General features: G+C 45.8%; 1 protein-coding gene across 6 annotated transcripts in view; it reads left to right on the forward strand.

The window, feature by feature from the left end:
* Positions 1 to 18,966, forward strand: part of PLG (plasminogen) — a 45,127-nt gene that overhangs the window by 24,534 nt on the left and 1,627 nt on the right. For 2 of the 6 annotated variants that reach the window (XM_060167486.1, XM_060167484.1), the window contains 7 exons: positions 4,073 to 4,254; positions 5,879 to 6,027; positions 7,118 to 7,211; positions 11,479 to 11,599; positions 13,343 to 13,423; positions 13,915 to 14,055; positions 15,929 to 16,035. In XM_060167486.1, the coding sequence (XP_060023469.1) occupies positions 4,073 to 4,254; positions 5,879 to 6,027; positions 7,118 to 7,211; positions 11,479 to 11,599; positions 13,343 to 13,423; positions 13,915 to 14,055; positions 15,929 to 16,035 (875 nt within the window). Of the gene's footprint in view, positions 1 to 4,072; positions 4,255 to 5,878; positions 6,028 to 7,117; positions 7,212 to 11,478; positions 11,600 to 13,342; positions 13,428 to 13,821; positions 13,826 to 13,914; positions 14,056 to 15,928; positions 16,036 to 18,966 lie in introns of all 6 variants that reach the window. The other 4 variants (XM_060167488.1, XM_060167485.1, XM_060167487.1 and 1 more) reach the window with 4 other exon arrangements.

Raw genomic sequence — 18,966 nt, forward strand, 5'->3', positions numbered from 1 at the left:
GCTAGAATGGTTTTTAACATCAGACAGACAAGATTAATTTAGGATAAGAAATATACCAGAGATAAAAAGGCCATTTTTGAAGTAAAAAGCGTTAACCATGCTAAATGTGTTAACCCTAATAACAGAGGTTCAGATGTATGAAGCAAAAACTGACAAAACTAAAGAGAGAAATAGATGCGTCCACAATTACAGTTGGAGATTTTCTCACTTCTCTCTTGTATAGTTAAAACTTCTCCCAAAACAATACAGTAGGACAAGTAGATGAAAGATTCAGAGAAGATACAGAAGTTTTGGAGGAAAATATGAACCAATACAACATATGCCCAACTTTAGAATACACATGCAAGTGCACATGGAACATTCACCAAGGTATATCATATGCTCGGCCTTGAAATAAGTCCCAATAAATTTAAAAGGATTAAAATAATATACAGGTGTCTTCTGAGCCAACAGAATTAAATGAGATATAAATAATGAAAAGTTTAGGAAATTCTCAAATATTTGGAAATTAACGAACACATTTCTAAATAACCCATGAGTCAAAAAAGAAATCACAGAGGAATTCAGGAAGTGGTACTGGCAATGCCAGGAAGTGATACTGGCAAAAAGATATACAAATGGAAAAAGGGAAAGTCTGGAAACAGACCCGCAACATGTATGGTCAGTTGATTTTCAATATACCTGGCGAAGCAATTCAATAGGAAAAGGAAAATTTCCCCCAAATTGTTCTGGAACAACTGAGTGTCCATAAAGGAAAAAAACCCAAAACCTTGACTCCCACCTGCCATGTCAAATTCACTTGAGGAAACTCTTAGACCTGAAAGTAAAGGTTAAAACTAAAGCTGAAATTTAAAGCTTCTGGAAAAAAACATGAGATTATTTTCAAGCCTTGGGGAAGGCAGACCATTTTTGGATAGGATCCAGAAAGCATTATAAAATATTATAATTTGGACTTTAATAAAATGAAAACTTTGCTCATCAAAAGTCATTGTTAAGAAAATAGACAAGGGCTTCCCTGGTGGCGCAGTGGTTGAGAGTCCGCCTGCCGATGCGGGGGACACAGGTTCGTGCCCCGGTCCGGGAAGATCCCACATGCAGCGGAGCGGCTGGGCCCGTGAGCCATGGCTGCTGAGCCTGTGCGTCCGGAGCCTGTGCTCCGCATTGGGAGAGGCCACGACAGTGAGAAGCCCACGTACCGCAAAAAAAAAAAAAAAAAGAAAGAAAGAAAATAGACAAGTCAGGGACTGGGAGAAAAATAATCTCAATCCATATATCTGACAAACGGCTTGTATCTAGAATGTGTAAAGATCCCTTCCACCCACTAGTAAGAAGACAAACAACCTAATAAAAAGGGGCAAAAGACTTTAATAGACATTCCACAGGGAAAGATATACAAATGGTCAATAAGCACCTGAAAAAATGTTCAACATTTTAGCCATTACAGAAATAAGAATTATAACCACAAAATAAGAAGTGTGCCCAGGCTGCGGAGCAGCTGCTGCCCTCACACATGTTGGTAGGGATGTAAAATGGACCGACCACTCTGGACACCAGTCCAACATTTTCTTATAAAGTTAAACGTGCATCTGCCTACAAACCTGCGATTCTATTTGTGAATACTCACCCAAGCGAAATGAAACATAAGCCCCCAAAAAGATCTACCAGGATGTTCTTAGCAGCTTCAGTCATAAAATTGCCCCAAACTGGAAAGCACTTCAGTGGCCATCAATAAGAACATGAACAATTGGTGGGATATTCATGCCATGGAATACTATTCAGAAATAAAAAGGAACAAGCTACTGATACTCTCAAAGAGCACGGATAAAGCTTATAAACACTATCCTAAGGAGAGAAGCCACGTAAAAGGTACATACTTGTATGAGCCCATTCATATGAAGTTCCAGAGAAGGCAAAACTACTTTATGGTGAAAGAAATCAATAGTATTTGCGTCTGGGGGGCAGCTGAGATTGATTGAGCAGTGACCCAAGGGAGGTTTCTGGGGCTGATGGAAATGTTCTCTATCGCACTAGGAGTGTGGGTTATACAGGTATGTGTGTTCATCAAAACTCGTCAAACTACCTTAAAAAAAAAAAGGGCCGTCACAAAGCACCGAGCTGATCTCCCTGTGCTATGCGGCTGCTTCCCACTAGCTATCTACCTTACGTTTGGTAGTGTATATATGTCCATGCCTCTCTCTCGCATTGTCACAGCTCACCCTTCCCCCTCCCCATATCCTCAAGTCCATTCTCTAGTAGGTCTGTGTCTTTATTGCTGTCTTACCCCTAGGTTCTTCATGACATTTTTTTTTCTTAAATTCCATATATATGTGTTAGCATACGGTATTTGTCTTTCTCTTTCTGACTTACTTCACTCTGTATGACAGACTCGGTGCTTTGTGACCGCCTGGAGGGGTGGGATAGGGAGGGTGGGAAGGAGGGAGACGCAAGAGGGAAGAGATATGGGAGCATATGTATATGTATAACTGATTCACTTTGTTATAAAGCAGAAACTAACACACCATTGTAAAGCAATTATACCCCAATAAAGATGTAAAAAAAAAAGAGCAGGAGTCTGTTTCACATGACAAGATTTTAACACATCCAGGGCTCAGAAACCTGTTAACGGGCTTCCTCGATTTGTGGGCCTGGGCTTGAGACTGTCACTTGTCTATAGTACCCACAGACACAGAGTTGCTGGATTCCCATAATACGTTTCAAACTATCTCACGAGCCTCAGGCCATGGGTCGAAGCTGCAAGGGGGTGTCCAAGGCTGAGGCTTCTGAGAGGCTGGGGTGAAGTTCTGGCCCTGGGGATCCAAGTTGCCCAGTGAGCCCCAGGCTGCTCGTCTGCTCTGTCCTTATCCAATTGTTTCTGATTCAGCTCCCACAGACCCTGTGGTCTATCCAGACGTCTCCCTTCATCCCTTTGATCCCACTGTCCTTTAGTCACGCCCCCTCCCCTTGGTCCCCGAGTGGCTCGAGCTAGAGGGGTCTGGGGTTCCTCCCTGTATGCCCCAGAATGCATCCTCTGGAAACCTCATCCTGCCTGGGAGCTAGTTTTCCAGGAAGGCTTCCACAAGCCTTCCAATCCCCAAACCCACTTGATCTACCTATGATATTTACAGTAATATTACTGTCATGAGTTTTTGTTACATCGTAAAATACAGTATGAGTAAATAGAATAAGAGAGCGGGCCTGGGAATATCAGTATCATCTTGTATGTCTTTTCTGCCTTGGATAAATATGTTTTGGTTCCAACTTACGTAGCCCTATGTACTCACATTGAGAGAGAAAGCCAGAGATATAGATATATTTGTATGTGCCTTTAAAAAACTCTAAAATACATGCTTCAAAAATCCATATTGGTTATCCCTGGGGGATGTATTTGACATTCCCAGGGAAAGGAAGATATTCTGATACTTTCTCTTATAAATTTATATATGATCTGTTTTTATATGGAGCATATATTACTTTTGATTTCTTTTTAAACAAATTTATTTATTTTTGGCTGCATTGGTTTTTCACTGCTGCGGGCGGGCTTTCTCTAGTGCATCGAGCAGGGGCTACTGTTCCTTGCGGTGCGCGGACTTCTCACTGCGGTGGCTTCTCTTGTTGCAGAGCACGGGCTCTAGGCGTGTGGGCTTCAGTAGTTGTGGTGTGTGGGCTCAGAAGTTGTGGCTCGTGGGCTCAGTAGTTGTGGCTCACAGGCTCTAGAGCACAGGCTCAGTAGTTGTGGCGCATGGGCTTAGTTGCTCCACGGCATGTGGGATCTTCCCGGACCAGGGCTCGAACCCGTGTCCCCTGCATTGGCAGGCGGATTCTTAACCGCTGCACCACCAGGGAAGTCCCTTGATTTTTTTAAAATAAAAACTATAGCCTATTTTTAAAAACTTACCCACTTTGTAAGAAGTTGAGGACCATCTGTGCTTGTGACATCATAATAATCATTGGTACCTTTGGTATCTTAATGGAAATATTTCAGTCACTTTGCTGTAACAAAATTCAGAGGGTGCTGGGGTGCCCCTGAAGATTCGCTCACCTCTCATGACCTATACTGTTGTGGAATTTACAGTGGCTTGACAATGAACTACTGCAGGAATCCGGATGCTGATAAAAGCCCTTGGTGTTATACCACTGATCCGAGCGTCAGATGGGAGTTCTGTAACCTGAAGAAATGCTCAGGAGCACAAGAGCAGGTCACAGAATCTCCAACTGCTGCCCAGGCTCCAGGTATACAGGACCCTTCTGAAGCAGGTAAGAAGTCTGTGGCCAGACATCTATATGGTTGGGTATCGGGATGATAAGAGATGGAAAATCTTTGGGATGCAGAGGCGTCGTTGTTACAGGGAGCTGGAGTGCTGGCTGAGTCTGCGATATGGAAGGAAGCCTCAGTGTATCACCTGGGGGAGCCAGAGCTGCTCTTGCTGGCATGATGGGGTAGGGCGTTTCTTTAGGATTTGAAAACTAGTTGGTTGTGAGGGATGGATACAATTTTGAGCCTGGGTGGACTGACAGGTTGATGATGGTGGCCGAGATGGGACATTCTAGAAAAGCAAGTCTCTGCCTTTTGCATGGAGGGATAGAAATGGCTGATTTGGTTTTGAATGTACAGAGTTAGGAGGGCTAGGAGGACCGTCAAAGATCATCTCCAACAAACACCTGGCGAAGCGGACATGTAGCTCCAAGGGTTTCGGGGCCTGAGCATAAGAATGTCGTTGTCATCTGAGGTGGGAGACATGAAAATATCACAGTCCTCTCTGTTTCCCTGGCCCTTCGCCCGTGTGTCGCTCTAAGTGCTTAGCCCCTGGTCCTGTGGTTGTCAGGTGGCAGGAAGTGCTCTGTACCCCTGCAGGGTAAGGAAACAGAGGGGGCTGATTCTCCCCCTGCCCCAGAATGAAAACTCAGGGGTCCCATGGCTTGTCTGACCACTTTCAGATAATCCCAAATCAGACAGAAATGATTAAATGAGAGCTTGGTTTCAAGTTGAGACCCCCTCTCCTTCCGGAGGTGGACTTGCTTCCTCCAGGATGCTGGAGAAACCTCACCTACTGCTCCCTACTGTACACCTGTACAGCTGCTGTACACACAGGGCCAGCTCATCTCTCCCCACTCTTTCTTGGTGAGACTCTGAGTGCCGTGCTCCAGCTGGGGATCCCCCCTGATAAGACCTCGCATGGCCTCACGTGATGCCCCACACTTGGTGCATGACTTGGTGCAATGACTCACACACCCTGGCCCTGGAAAACACTGGAGGCTGCCTAGCCCAGCCCTGCTCCTTGACTGGGAAGCCAGCTGGCCCAGCTTTTGCTTTGTGGATTTTCCAAGTGGCCATCAGAGCACCGGGCACTGGGTCCCCATATGTAACACACATCAATTTCTCTGAGGGGTTCTGCCGAATCCCCCAACCGCAAGGCTTGAGGTGAGGGATGAGTTTGGGGAAGGGGCCTCTAGTCATCTCCTTATTACCTCTTTCATCCCAGAAGGTGGGAACTCACAGCACAGCTCTGGCCAAAATAATATTTTTTATAAAATCCTTTTCAATCCGCACTGTTTCTCTCCATCCTTGTTGAGGTGTTCAAGAATCATCTAACAGTTCACGGTGGCATCTGTGTTACCGCTCAGCTTGTTATAAAATTGATAGTCTTAGTGTCCTGGCCAAACTTCCCATTCTAACATCTCGGCTTGTGACTATTTCTGAGCCAATAGCGTTTCTGGTAACTTGTCAAATTCCGCAGAGCTCACTGAAGTCTTCGGCACTCCTGTGTTCTGAAGGATGTGACCACAGTCTGTCCTGAGAGAAACCTAGCACTGCTGCGTTTGTTCCTTATCACCCGGCTCTGTGTAATGACAGGAGACCACCATTCTCTCTCCCCTACAGACTGCATGTTCGGCACTGGTAAAGGATACCGGGGCAAGAAGGCGACCACGGTGGCCGGTGTCCCCTGCCAGGAGTGGGCTGCCCAGGAGCCCCACAAACACAACATTTTCACTCCAGAGACAAACCCACGGGCAGGTTTGGAAAAAAATGTAAGCTGCTTCGATTTGGACTCGAGTTTGCCTTTTGTTGACAAGTCTTTGCAGACTGAATTGACCCTCTGTTACAGAAAGTCAGCCTGACTGAACTTCAGTGTGGGGTGGAGAGGAAGACGTGCGAGAGATTTCAGGGGACCAAGCGTAGGATCTAACCAGCCTCCGCGCGGGAGGGAGGGTTAGCACGGGCAAGCCAACCTCCCTGCTTTTATCACTTCCATGTGTGACATTTCCTGTCTGCTTTTGTTACTGGTTTATGGTTTCCAATGATCAAAGATGACCTTCATGACATTGTAGTTGGATTTTTCTAGAAAAAAACTGGATGCATAATTAGGACTCCACTAGGATTTCCCCTAGTCCCACACATTCTCTGGGGTGGTTTCCTCTGGGGTATAGGTGTGTAGAGGGAAGGAAAAGGAAGACACAGTCTTTCCACAGCTGACCCACAGAGGGTGCCCAGGCCAGGGGAATAAGCAATTCTGAAGCCACAGCAAACAGGCACCATCAAGCAGAAGATTGACATGAACAAGGTACAGGACGAGTCATCCACGTCTACAGTCCCCTACTGTCGGGTCCCTACGGTCCCCACGGACACAGGCTGCTGAGCGGGGAGGCCCCTTTATACAGTCTCTACCTCAAGACGCCTCAGGGTCTTCACCCCTTCCCCAGGGGAGTGGCCTCAAGGCTGGAGCTCCTTTTGAACGAGGAGAAGTGACGGATGGCATTCTGTGAGTCAGAGGCTTGACACGCATCCTGAAATGGTAGCTTTGCCTGCCTCCCCCCGAAAGGAGCACTAACCCTTCATCTTCTCAGGACAGCAGTGAAACTAGTGTCTGCGCCTCATGTGACATTCTCTGCCCTCTCCTGCCGCGGTGTGCACCACCCTCTATATGCCAGCCTCACGTGACATTCTCTGCCCTCTCCCGCCTGGGTGTGCGCCACCCCCTATATGCCAGCCTCATGTGACATTCTCTGCCCTCTCCCACCCCGGTGTGCGCCACCCCCTATATGCCAGCCTCATGTGACATTCTCTGCCCTCTCCCACCCCGGTGTGCGCCACCCCCTATATGCCAGCCTCTTTTTCCAGTACTGCCGCAATCCTGATGGTGATGTCAATGGTCCCTGGTGCTACACGACAAATCCAAGAAAACTTTTTGACTACTGTGATGTCCCTCATTGTGGTAAGCTTCTTTCTTTTTTGGAAGGAAATGACTTCTAAATAAATGCAGCATCACCTGGTCTTAGATCTGCAAGACAAGAGTTTGGGCTGAGCGCTTCTGGGCAAGAGAGGGTCCCCTCTCCTTGGGAGCCCTCTTTTCATCCTGGGCCTCTTGAATCTGTCCTACTTGTGGCCCCCTTTGTTAGGCACCGCCCCCTCCTCTGACTCCGTAAACAAAATAAATGCAAAATTCTCCAAAAGAGCAACTTCAGAGGTGATCTAATCAGCCTCCAGACAGTTCCACTGAACTCTCCAGTGTCTGGGGTGGGAGGCATGAAACACAAACTTAGAGTCACCCAGATAGGAAACGCTCTCTTTCAGCAGCTGAGAAGAAAGAAAGTACAAACAGCAGGAAACTGCTAAACATACAACATACATTATAAACCTATAAACTGTCATCCTAAGAATTCAATGAACAGTAACACAGCTCTTTACAAAGCCCCAATTTTCTTTATCCTAAGATGACTATGCACTAGCCACGCATTAGTCAGACAACTTAGAGGAAGCTTGCTGGGTTCTTTCCTCATTTCTCTGAGACTTTTCTAGGGAGTGAGAAGCTTGGTTCAGCGAAAGGGGAGTTGAAGTTAGTTCTGAAAAGTTTGGAGTAACAAATCCATACATAGGTAACAAATCCATAGATAGGACTTTTCTAGGGAGTGAGAAGCTTGGATCAGGGAAAGGGGAGTTGACGTTAGTTCTGAAAAGTCTGGGGTAACAAATCCATAGATAGATAGATAGATAGATAGGGGTAACAAATCCACAGACAGATCTGGAGAACAATGTAAACCACTTTGATTTGGACCCTACCTTACTTTCCGCTGACCCATCTTTGCAAACACCATCTGTCCTGGTTCCCGCTAATCAGTCTGGACTTCTCCTTTGCACCTTGATTGCATCTGCTTGTGTCTGCCACGTGCGGGGACAGGCTGGAGCAGAGAAGTTGCTGCTGCAAAGCCACTTAAGTCCACGTCCGGAGATGGTTTGGGAGGCAGTTTGGGGAAGGGGTTGAGAGCTCCGGAGCCACACTGTCGGGCTTTGATTTGGGGCCACTGCTGGGTAGAGTAGGGGAGGAGGGAGAGGTCAGGGTGACAGGAAAGATTCTACTTGGTTGCTGTCCTTGTGCTCTCTGGACTTGGGGAATTTATAGCTGACTCGTTCTCCAGTGTGTGTTTGCTGTGCACAAGCTCTCTTGGTGGCCCTCCATCTGAGAGCCCCTGGTGGGGTTAGCGCCTCCCTTTCCACTCCTCCCTGCCACCCTGAAGCTTTCTGGTACCCCACTGCCTCTTACCGCGTGGCCTCGTTATCCTGGACAGGCTGCCTATGTGGCACGATTGCCTTTAACTTGTATAGCTTGACAGTCCCACCCCGGCCTCTACAGCTGTGCCTGGGATTCATGCACCTCTGATTCCCCCTGAAGGGAAGTACAGTAACGTCCCAGGTGCAGCCCTCAGTCACCACCAGACGCTATCAGCTTCTCAGCTGTGAGGCAGGCCTGGGTATCCTTCCTCAGGAAATATGTCTCAAGATCAGACCACGTGGTCTGATAACGTGCCCACATCATGAGGAAGCGGGGACCTCACAGTCCGCTGGAACAGCCCTCTCTCCATCCTTTCTTCTTTCTTCCATCTTAAGAACCTGATTCTTTTCCATCCTTGACTTGGGTAAGAGTACCAGCATTGTAGAAGAGGCTATTTGCCTTGAAGTCTGCAGATGGAGGTTTACCTTACACATCCCCGGGCATCCTTGGGGCCTCTGTTGAATCTTCCAGTGCAACATCTTTTTACGTACCCACCTGTTTCCTTCTTTCTAGTGCTTAGAGCAATGCCTAGTACATGCCAGGCACTACGTATACATATTTGAATACATATTTGCTGAATGAGTAAATTCAGCAAATATGTATTCAAATAAATGAACGAAATCTCAAATCACAGTTCCTCCAACATGTCAGGTCGGTGCTTAAAAGGGTGACTATCCCAGGTTAAGGGTACTTTCTGTGTGTGCTTGGATGGCTTTCGATAAGTTTATTCAGATTTTACAGAATATGAAATCTCTTTGAAGCATGACTTTGTTTTTTTAGGTTATTTTCATTTTCTCTGTTTTTTGTCTTTTTTTTTTTTTGCTGTACGCGGGCCTCTCACTGCTGTGGCCTCTCCCGTTGCGGAGCACAGGCTCCGGACACGCAGGCTCAGCGGCCATGGCTCACGGGCCTAACCGCTCCGCGGCATGTGGGATCTTCCCGGACCGGGGCACGAACCCGCCTGCATCGGCAGGCGGACTCTCAACCACTGCGCCACCAGGGAAGCCCCTTTTTTCTCTGTTTTTTAAAAAAGATTTTTATTGCTTATTCCTGGGAGATTTTGGATTTCCTTTATGTAAGTGAGAAATTTCCTAACAGCAATTTTCCTTAAAATTTCCAAACTTTACATTGTCTGTAATTCACATGGAAAACATCTTTAAAATGAAAAAGTAACACTGATTAACTTTTTAGGCTACACGTAAGCTTCTTTAAGCAACTCACCTGAAAAATGTGTGTAAATATTCCGTGTTATGAAAACAATGGCACCATGCAAATTGCACATAATAGCATAAGTAAAACAATTTGAAATCAGAACTATATTCTATTCAGTCCAGTATTCTGCTTCTCAATTTTATCAAGGGATTGTATTGTTTTTCTCTTTAATATTAACCTCAAAAATTTTAAGATGTGGGCTTCCCTGGTGGCGCAGTGGTTGAGAGTCCGCCTGCCGATGCAGGGGACGCGGGTTCGTGCCCCGGTCCGGGAAGAACCCATGTGCCGCGGAGCGGCTGGGCCCGTGAGCCATGGCCGCTGAGCCTGCGCGTCCGGAGCCTGTGCTCCGCAACGGGAGAGGCCACAGCAGTGAGAGGCCCGCGTATTGCAAATAAATAAATAAAATGAAAATAAATTTGAAAGATGCCCATTTTAAACATAATTTTATTTATTTATATTCGTTTATTTTAAATTGTAAATTTTTGTTAATTGGTTTTAACAACTCATTTCAATTCCACCAACACTAACAGTACAAATAGTAAGTAATTAAAAATAAATAGAACTTCAGTTTTGTTTTGAATACTAAGACCGGGGTACCATAATATCTGTATTTATTCTTTTCTTAGTCCATTTCTGTAAGTCTATTCTGTGTAAGACACAGTAAGAGAAATTAAGGTCAGTGTTAGAGAGTAGGATTTCATTATATTGCATGCTTCTTTAAAAAAAAAAAAACAACTTCTGTATATAGATTCTCAGAATAGGCCAAGACAATTGGAAAGGTATTTGGAAAATTCAGATTCCAGATTCACTAGAGGATAGAACCTCTTGGTTGATTAAGAGCAAAAAATCTCTCCTTGTAATGTCATTATCAAGATGATTTATGCTTCTGTTTTTGAAGATCTTAAAGGACTCCAGACAGTGGAGAAGCCCTTTATGAATACCTTGTGTAGCCCCTGAACTGTTCTAGACATTAGTAAGTGGCACCAACCAGAGATGGAGCATTAACCCTAATCTCCAGGAACCCTGCAAGCCAGGTGGAGAGAGAAAGCAGGTGGGAGAGTGAATAGAGAGGAAGGCAAGTGAACGGAAGTCATCTCCATGGCATTGGGTTAGTCTTGGGAGGCTCCCTGGAAGAGTCATCCTGAAACTGGCTGAGAGAAGCCATTATTTCAGTTTAGGACTGTTATCCTTGCTACACACACAGACACACACACACGCACACATGCGTGCACACACAAACACACGCACACATACGTGCACACACAGAGATTCACATTTTAAAAATACTCTTAGTGCCTTTCAATGGGGATGACAGTTATGGTTTTCAGTAAACTTTACATGGTTCAGATGATGATGGTGACGATGGTTCACTCTCTAGATATTCACATCAAGTCAGAATAACAATTTGTGTCAGTCAAGCTCCTCTCCAAAAAGCTCTCATTCTAATGCCTAACTCTTCCAAATTTATTTAATCACTTCCTTAAGAAAGCAGTAAAAAAAAAAAAAAGTACTTGTATTTTCTTGAAAGGAGAAGGAAATGCTGTTGTCCCCTACCACTCTTGAAACTTAGAAAAAATATTCCAAAAGTTGTTTATGATTTTACTATTTAGTTTGGGCTTTGGGATGTCAAAAATTCAGTGCTTCAGCCATGAGCCATGAATTTATCATGAGTTGCTCTCTCACGTCTTCAAATGCAAATTTTTCCCACTTTGTGCCACAGCTTCCTCTTCATTTGATTGTGGAAAGCCCCAGATAGAGCCGAAGAAGTGTCCTGGAAGGGTTGTAGGTGGGTGCGTGTCCACCCCACACTCCTGGCCCTGGCAAGTCAGCCTTCGAAAAAGGTAACACCATTTCCAGAAACAGTGTATTCCATCCTCCTGTGTACTCCTTGCAAAACCTTTCTACATTCACACTAAATCCACATACCCTCAGTATCAGTACCTGCCTCTAAGTTCTGCAAAGGGGTAAGGAAAACTATAAAAAATATTTTCTATGTTTTTTAGTTGAGGTATAGATGCTGTACAATATGTTATAGTTGTACAATATAGTGATTCACCATTTTTAAAGGTTATACTCCATTTATAGTTATTATAAAATATTGGTTATATTCCCCGTGTAGTACGATATATTCTTGTAGCTTATTTTATACCTAACAGTTTGAACCTCTCACTCCCCCTCCCTATATAGCCCCTCCTCCCTTCCCTCTCCCCACTGGTAACCACTAGTTTGTTCTCTATATCTGTGAGTCTGCTTCTTTTTTTGTTATATTCTTTTCTATGTTCTTCAGTTTGAAAATAGTCAGAATTAGAACCTTTTTTTTTTTTTTGATCTGGGTAGCTATCATCAAAATTGATAAATGTAGCAATTTACACTAAGTTCCAATATTGCTGAAAAAGTATGGAAGATGCCTTGAGGGTTTAGATAGATACCCACTGTTACTTTGTCAAATGAAGAGAAAGGGATATTTTTAGAAATGGGACACCTGGAGGGGGAGGGTAAAGATTAAATTATCTATAATATATCACAGATACAGAGTCTCTCTTTTTTTTTCTTTCTTTCTTTCCTTCCTTCCTTCCAGTTTTGTGAACTACTGAATTTAATCAAAGGGTGCTCACCTATTTGCAAAACGCACCTTGTTCAGTGAAGGGTAGCTCAGGATCGCCGTAATTTAAGAGTGATCAGTCCCCATCCTACATGACCCAGAAGGTTCAGGTTATCTTTCAGTGGCGCTCGCCTTTAATAAGCCCATTTGGTCTCATTTGAAGCACACGCGGGAAACAGGCTGATCTGCTTTTGATGTTGCACCAGAGCGCATGTGCCCAATCGCTGTGCTCAGTGGTCTTCCTTCCTTCCGCTTGTGAGATGCTATCGATGAATGAAAACAAGTCTATTTCATTCCCTGGTTGAGTTGGCTTTTCTTTTATTTGTCTTATCATTTAGTAACTGCTTGAGATACAGAGCCTTCACCTTTCACGTATCTCATATTCCCTCTTTCCCAAGATGTGCCGTGGTCTATTTCCAGATTGATAATCGCCTTGCTGGTCATTCACTTACTATTTGTGTCCCTTTCATTATGATGGGCTTCGGAGCGGCTCACACAAATTTTATGAGCGACCCCGTGCCTAAGCAGTCCAATAAAGTAAATGATTTAGGGGACGTTCCCCCCAGAGCGAACTTTCTCAGGTAAGATTAGCAGATGCCCGTGAATCACGGCTACTCAGGATCCCATTTAGTTCCCTGAAGAATGACTCATCGGGTCTTGCATAGATCTTGTCAAAAAGAAGGGACAGGGAGCTGGAGTCCAGGGCCAAAGGGTCAAAGCCATGGGCGTGGACCCCCTGTTGGAGTCGCGTGGCTTTGCTGGGCCTCGCCTGCGCGCCAGCCACCTTCCAGAGTGGTATAGTGACCTCCTGAGAACCCACCACAGGAGCGCAGCTCAAAGCTCCCACCATCCCGATGACGGGCTGGTCACCTTGTCCTTTGGGAACGTCAGCGATATCACAACAGAGTGAGCACCACTTCCAGGCTTTCTGAGGAATAAATCATCAGGTTTGAACTAAAATCCCGGCACATTTTCCTTCTAGATTTCCTTCTAGAAGCCACTTCTGTGGAGGCACCTTAATATCCCCAGAGTGGGTGTTGACTGCTGCCCACTGCCTGGACAGGTATGTTTAGGGGACCCCTGACACAAAGACTCACTCGTCTTAAAGACTTCCGCCTCCCCCTCTCTCCTTTCCTTCACCTTTTCTCCTCCCCTCTCCCCTTCCCTGTCCCCTCCCCTTCCTTCCCTCCTTCCTTTAGTGGCAGTGACACTGGGGACCAGGGAGTGGATGAGAAGGGCCTGAGGCAGAATTGCCAGGGCCATTGGACGAGAGAGGAGGAGGTGTTTCTAGGGAGAAACGAAGAAGACAGACCCCTATCTGCCCTGCGCCAACTTCAGTGTTGGTGTCATTCTTCCTCTGTGGTCAGGCCGAAAGCAGTCCCGAGAACATTCCTTAACAGCCAGCTTCAGGTAAACCGTGAACTTGTTTCTTGCCACTCGGAGGTCTCTGATGGTAGGTAGCCCAGTGGGGAGAAGACGCAGTGCTGTGGCTCAGAAGGGCACCCGATGAAGGGCTGGCCCAGATTTTGTTCCTAACGTTGCTGTCTTCTCTAGCTACTCAGGGCCGGCATCATACAAGGTCGTCCTGGGCGCACACCGAGAGACCGCCGTTGAAGACAGTGTCCAGGAAATACAAGTGGCCAAGTTGTTCCCGGAGCCCACTCGGGCCGACATGGCCTTGCTCAAGCTGAGCAGGTACTGGCTCGCCCGTGACTCTCACCCTGTGAGCAGTGAGAACATCTGCTCATCGCTGGGTTTATGAGCCGTAACAGAGTTGTGTGTGGGCAGCCCCGTCTAGGACCCCAAAGGCACGGGGCTTTGGGACAGGCATTGACCTTCAAGTGAGAAAACCTGGGCTCAGCCCCGCCTGCCTCTTACTAGCCGTGGTCATGACAAAGGCACCAGGACACAGTTTCCTCTTGCGGAAAAAGAGCGAGTTGAAACATGAGGTACAGGTTACCCCTCAAACTCTCTCACTTAATGTTCCCCAGTCAGCTAATATACATTCATAATCAGAGAATTATTCAATTATTCCAGGCTGACACTCTCTTTTCAATGTAATAATATATTTGGGGAAATCCAATGGGATTATGTATATTTCGATGCACTTCATAAAAGGCGATGTAAACACACACACACACTCACAATTCACAAGTGCAAATTCTCCTTCTTCCTATCTCTGGTTTTATGTTTCCTGTTGAAATGGGGTTTTATTAAGTCTGACAAAATGATAAATTTGTTAACGTCATTTAAAGTGAGCAGTATTTGGAAATAGGTCACAAGGGAGACAGCTAAATAAACAGACTGCTATTTTGAGAATAGGCACATTTGGGACAGTCAGCAAGGCACGCAGAGCCCATCGGCCATGCATGATGGGCTCCAGATGACAGCGGGACGACGGTGACGGTGACGAGGATGTGGCCAGCCCAGGGGTCAAGAGTCTGAGTGGGGCTCGCTGGGTCTGGACAGAAAACACTTCACAAGTTTTCTGGGTCAGTAAACTGAGTGACTCCCTGGGGCATTTGGACGCTCTGGAAAGGAAAGAAAGGGCCTTCTTCGCTTAGCCTAAAAAAGGAGCTGATTCGCTTTTCTCCATGGTCCCCTGGGGCCATCAGGAACGCTCTGATCCTTGAGCAAGTCATTTAGTGAACGTGGGTTCTGGATGTGTTCTCCGATAGACTGATACGCTTGGGCTTTTTCGGGTACCCACCCCCAGGCCCCCCAAACCCCAAGAGTCTCAGGCATTGGCGTTCCGCGAGGGGAACCTATACCGTGATGACTGTGGCCCCCACTCCACGTGAGACGCCAATCTGTTCTGGTAGCTCTGACAGCGTGTGTCTGCTTCAAAGTTGAAGGCCATGATGGTTCTTAATCAGAATCAGGCATTTCTCAACTTCAGTGGGTTTTCCTCCTGAACTTACTAAAATAGAATCAAGTCTAAAAATCAAAGTTCTAATATTTGATTCTCTGGAACTCTAACGTGAAAGTTTTTGGAAAACAACACTACCTTGCTTATGCAAGGTACTTACTTCTAATCCTCTTTGACTTGGTATCTTGCATTATATTGGATTCTTCCAGCCATGGTGTTGTAACATTCATGGGTGAGGAACCTGAGGACCCCGAAGATAGAGCAGCTTCTGCTCCAGTGGCACAAGGCCCTTGCTATTATTAAAGCCCTGTGATTGTATTTCAGCTGAATGGTCCACCTGCTGACTGAAGCCCTCTTAACTTCATCTAGAAGTGTGCACCTGGTATAAAATTCCCATAGTGCGAGAATAGACCTTAAAAGTCATTGTCATCTCTGTTCCCACCTCTAGTTTCTTGTCCACAACTGGTGCCTTTAAAACAAAATGTTCTATTTTTTTTTTTTTGATTCATAAGATACTACAGGCAAATGTGGGGATGAAAAGTTGTTTTCTACATTGCGCTGTGTCAGTGAAGCAAGGAAGAAATACCAGCTCAGAGCGTTCTGGGGCTCTGGGGCAGGTGGGATCTTGTGACCAACAGATGAATGGCAGAAGTCTCCCAGCAGGGCAGTCCAATGTAACTTTTGATGTTTTCCTTTCAGCCCTGCCATCATCACCGAAAAGGTAATCCCAGCTTGTCTGCCATCCCCGAATTATGTGGTCGCGGACCGGACAGTATGTTACATCACTGGCTGGGGAGAAACCCAAGGTAAGATAAATTCTGTGACTCACAAGATGAACTTGTTCTGACCTGCAACCTACATGGGAAAATGAGCATGTGTACCGATTTCTATCAGTGAGTGAGGTCCACTCCCTTCCTGACTTTGTCTGGACATCTGCCTCCGTCTCTATAATCAGTCATCAAGGGACATGGATGAGGGGAAGGGTAGTGTTTCCTTGAGACTCTGACCCCAAAAATCCAAGGTTAATATTGTGTCCCCAGGTAAGTAGGGTTTTGACACAAGCTACAAATTAAGGGTGTTAGATTGTCGTTCATGTGAATTAAGCGCACAGAGTTCCCAAACATGGTGCAAATCAACAACAAAAATTATAGTTAAACTAGTCTCCCCAAATACCCACTTGCCTGGCTCTGTGTGGAGACGTTGTTGGGGGTAGGGCAGACTGACAGCAGGGAAAAGAAGGAAAGGTCCCAATTCTAGGATGGTATTTGGTATTGGTTGACGGGGTGAGGATGAGAGAGGAAACGCTTCTGCAGGATCCTGGCTCAGCAGCTGGTACTATATTTTGGGAATCCCGTCTTCTCTTTGCAGTATGCCCTGCATTATATTATAATAAAAATTATTATTATATCCTTCAGACTCAGGCCTAGGAACATTATAAGAATGTCCTAGATCTCTGCCTCCCTTTCTCAGAAGCATTGGTCGGAGCACCAGAGTGGGAGTCAGGAACCCTGGAAAGTGGTTCTGGTTCTGCCACCAGCTGGGCGAACGGGACAAGTCACCTTACCTCTTTGTACCATTTGGCATCTAAGCTCTCATCCATAAAATCCCTGTTTTCAAATTACGTTCTACATGTTAGCCTTGGTTTCCTCATCTGTGCCACCCTATGAGGTCACTGTGAGGATTGAGATAGTGCATATGGAGAGCTCAGTGCTCTGGAGATGGTATTTCAGCAGCTCCTGTGCCTATTATACGACCACCACCGCCATCACCACCATCATCACCACCACCATCACCATGGACACCGTCATCACCACCACCGTCCTCACCATCACCCTCACCATCTCAGGATCATCATCATCACCATCGCCGTCATGGTCGGCCCCCAACCCTCCCCGTCATCACCACTGTCACTGTCATCAATAAGTACCACATAACCTGTGTGTAGCTGAGCCCTGATGGAACCCAGGCCTGTCAGACCCCCGCAAGCCCATTCACTGTTTCTTCTGTCTCACCCAGCACCCACACTTTTCTAACTATCACCCTGCACTGGGTTCCCCTGTCTCTCCAGGCCTCGTCTGAATGTCTAACTGGAGAAAATGATTCTCAATGTATTCATTGGATCAGGAGTCACAAAACATGAGTCAGGTCTGTTTACCGATTTTCTATAGGTCAGTAATGACATCAGATCAATCAGCCTCTCTGTGTGAGGTCAGAATTCTCCCCTTTAGTCTCCAGACCTTCCCTGACTTCCGTATTCCAAAGCAAGGTAAGGGTTGATGTCGAGGGGGTCATTCATGTCAGCCCCTCATCAGCAATCGCTGGGTATTTTCGGGGACCTGCTTCGACATCCCCACCACCCCATCAGGTCCCTAGGTCACCCTCAGCCTCAGGCCCTCAGAAACGCCATCTCTCCTGTGGCCACATGATGGCAGCACCTCTGCACAGACCACGAAGGCGTCTGGTCAACTAGCAGTGGATTTGTCCCTAGTCTCAGGATGCCTGTCTTGCTCAGAAAGCAGATGTAAGAGCAGGACACTCAGTTAAATTAATTTTCAGCAAAAATTTTTGAGAAGGCCGCACCTTCTGCATATCCACCCAATTCAGAAAATGCATCCGCTACCCAATGCTTCTGTGGTCAGGACTTTCGTCCTCAGTGGCTCTGCCTGCCCAGGGCTGGGACTCGCCTCTTCTTTCCAGATGGTGGTTCTCTTAGGTGCTCCCGTCAACTCCAGTGTAAGTTTTCTGAACTCAAGACAATTTTCCGATTTTATTAAAAGTCTTTGGAGAAGAAGCAGTACCTTATTTCTTGGCTGTTTCACGCTGGCAACGCAAAGATTTTGCAAAACTCATGAAAGCTGGGCTTGCAAAACTGGAAAACTGGATTATTTGTGAAAATGCTGAGACGTACCTGGGTGTGTCCATCTGGAAAACATCATCACTTCTTGTGATTGTGCACGGGTTCTATTTCCATTTGCCAAAGTAAGAGAAAGCAGTTTTTCTCACGAAGAAAGAAGTACAGTGAGGAAAACAGCACATCAAAGAATCTTTACTGGCCCTAATCGGAAAAGAAATGTAAATTAGGAAATAAATTAAGACAATGTCCACCCATCACATTAGCAAACATTTGAAAATTATTAGACCCCACACGCTCAGAAGTTTGTTGTGCACTGCTTTTTTTCTAGTGACAGTTTACACTGTCACACCTGTTTAGAAAATATTTGGCAAAGATATTGGGAACCATAAATATGTCTATATAATCCCTCAGAACTTAGACTTAAGAAAATACTAAGGAATATGAATAACCTGTAGGAACAAAGAAGTGACACGTTGAGAGCAGCTGTTGTAGCCAATGAACGTGGTGGTGAAGAATTTGGGCCATGATGTTGCAGACCCAAGTTCAAATCCCAGCTCCACCGTACCTGCTGGGTGATCCTGGGCAAACTACACACCCTTCCTAAGCCTCAGTTTCCTTAACTGTACAATAGGAACGACAAAAGTGCCTAGGTGATCGGACTGTTTTAAGGATTAAGTGAGCTACACCACATAATGAGCTTGTACCTGAAAACGTTAATTGTCAGTAAATGACAGTTGTTCTTTTTTTTAAATATTGTGGTAAAACATACGTAACGTAAAATTTACTTTTTGAACTATTTTGAAGAGTACAAGTCTGTGGCATTTAGCACCTGCACAACGTTGTGCAACCGTCCCCACTATTTTCAGAACACTTGCCTCACCCC

This window comes from Lagenorhynchus albirostris, chromosome 12 (genome assembly GCF_949774975.1).
Source record: "Lagenorhynchus albirostris chromosome 12, mLagAlb1.1, whole genome shotgun sequence".
NCBI lineage: Eukaryota > Metazoa > Chordata > Mammalia > Artiodactyla > Delphinidae > Lagenorhynchus > Lagenorhynchus albirostris.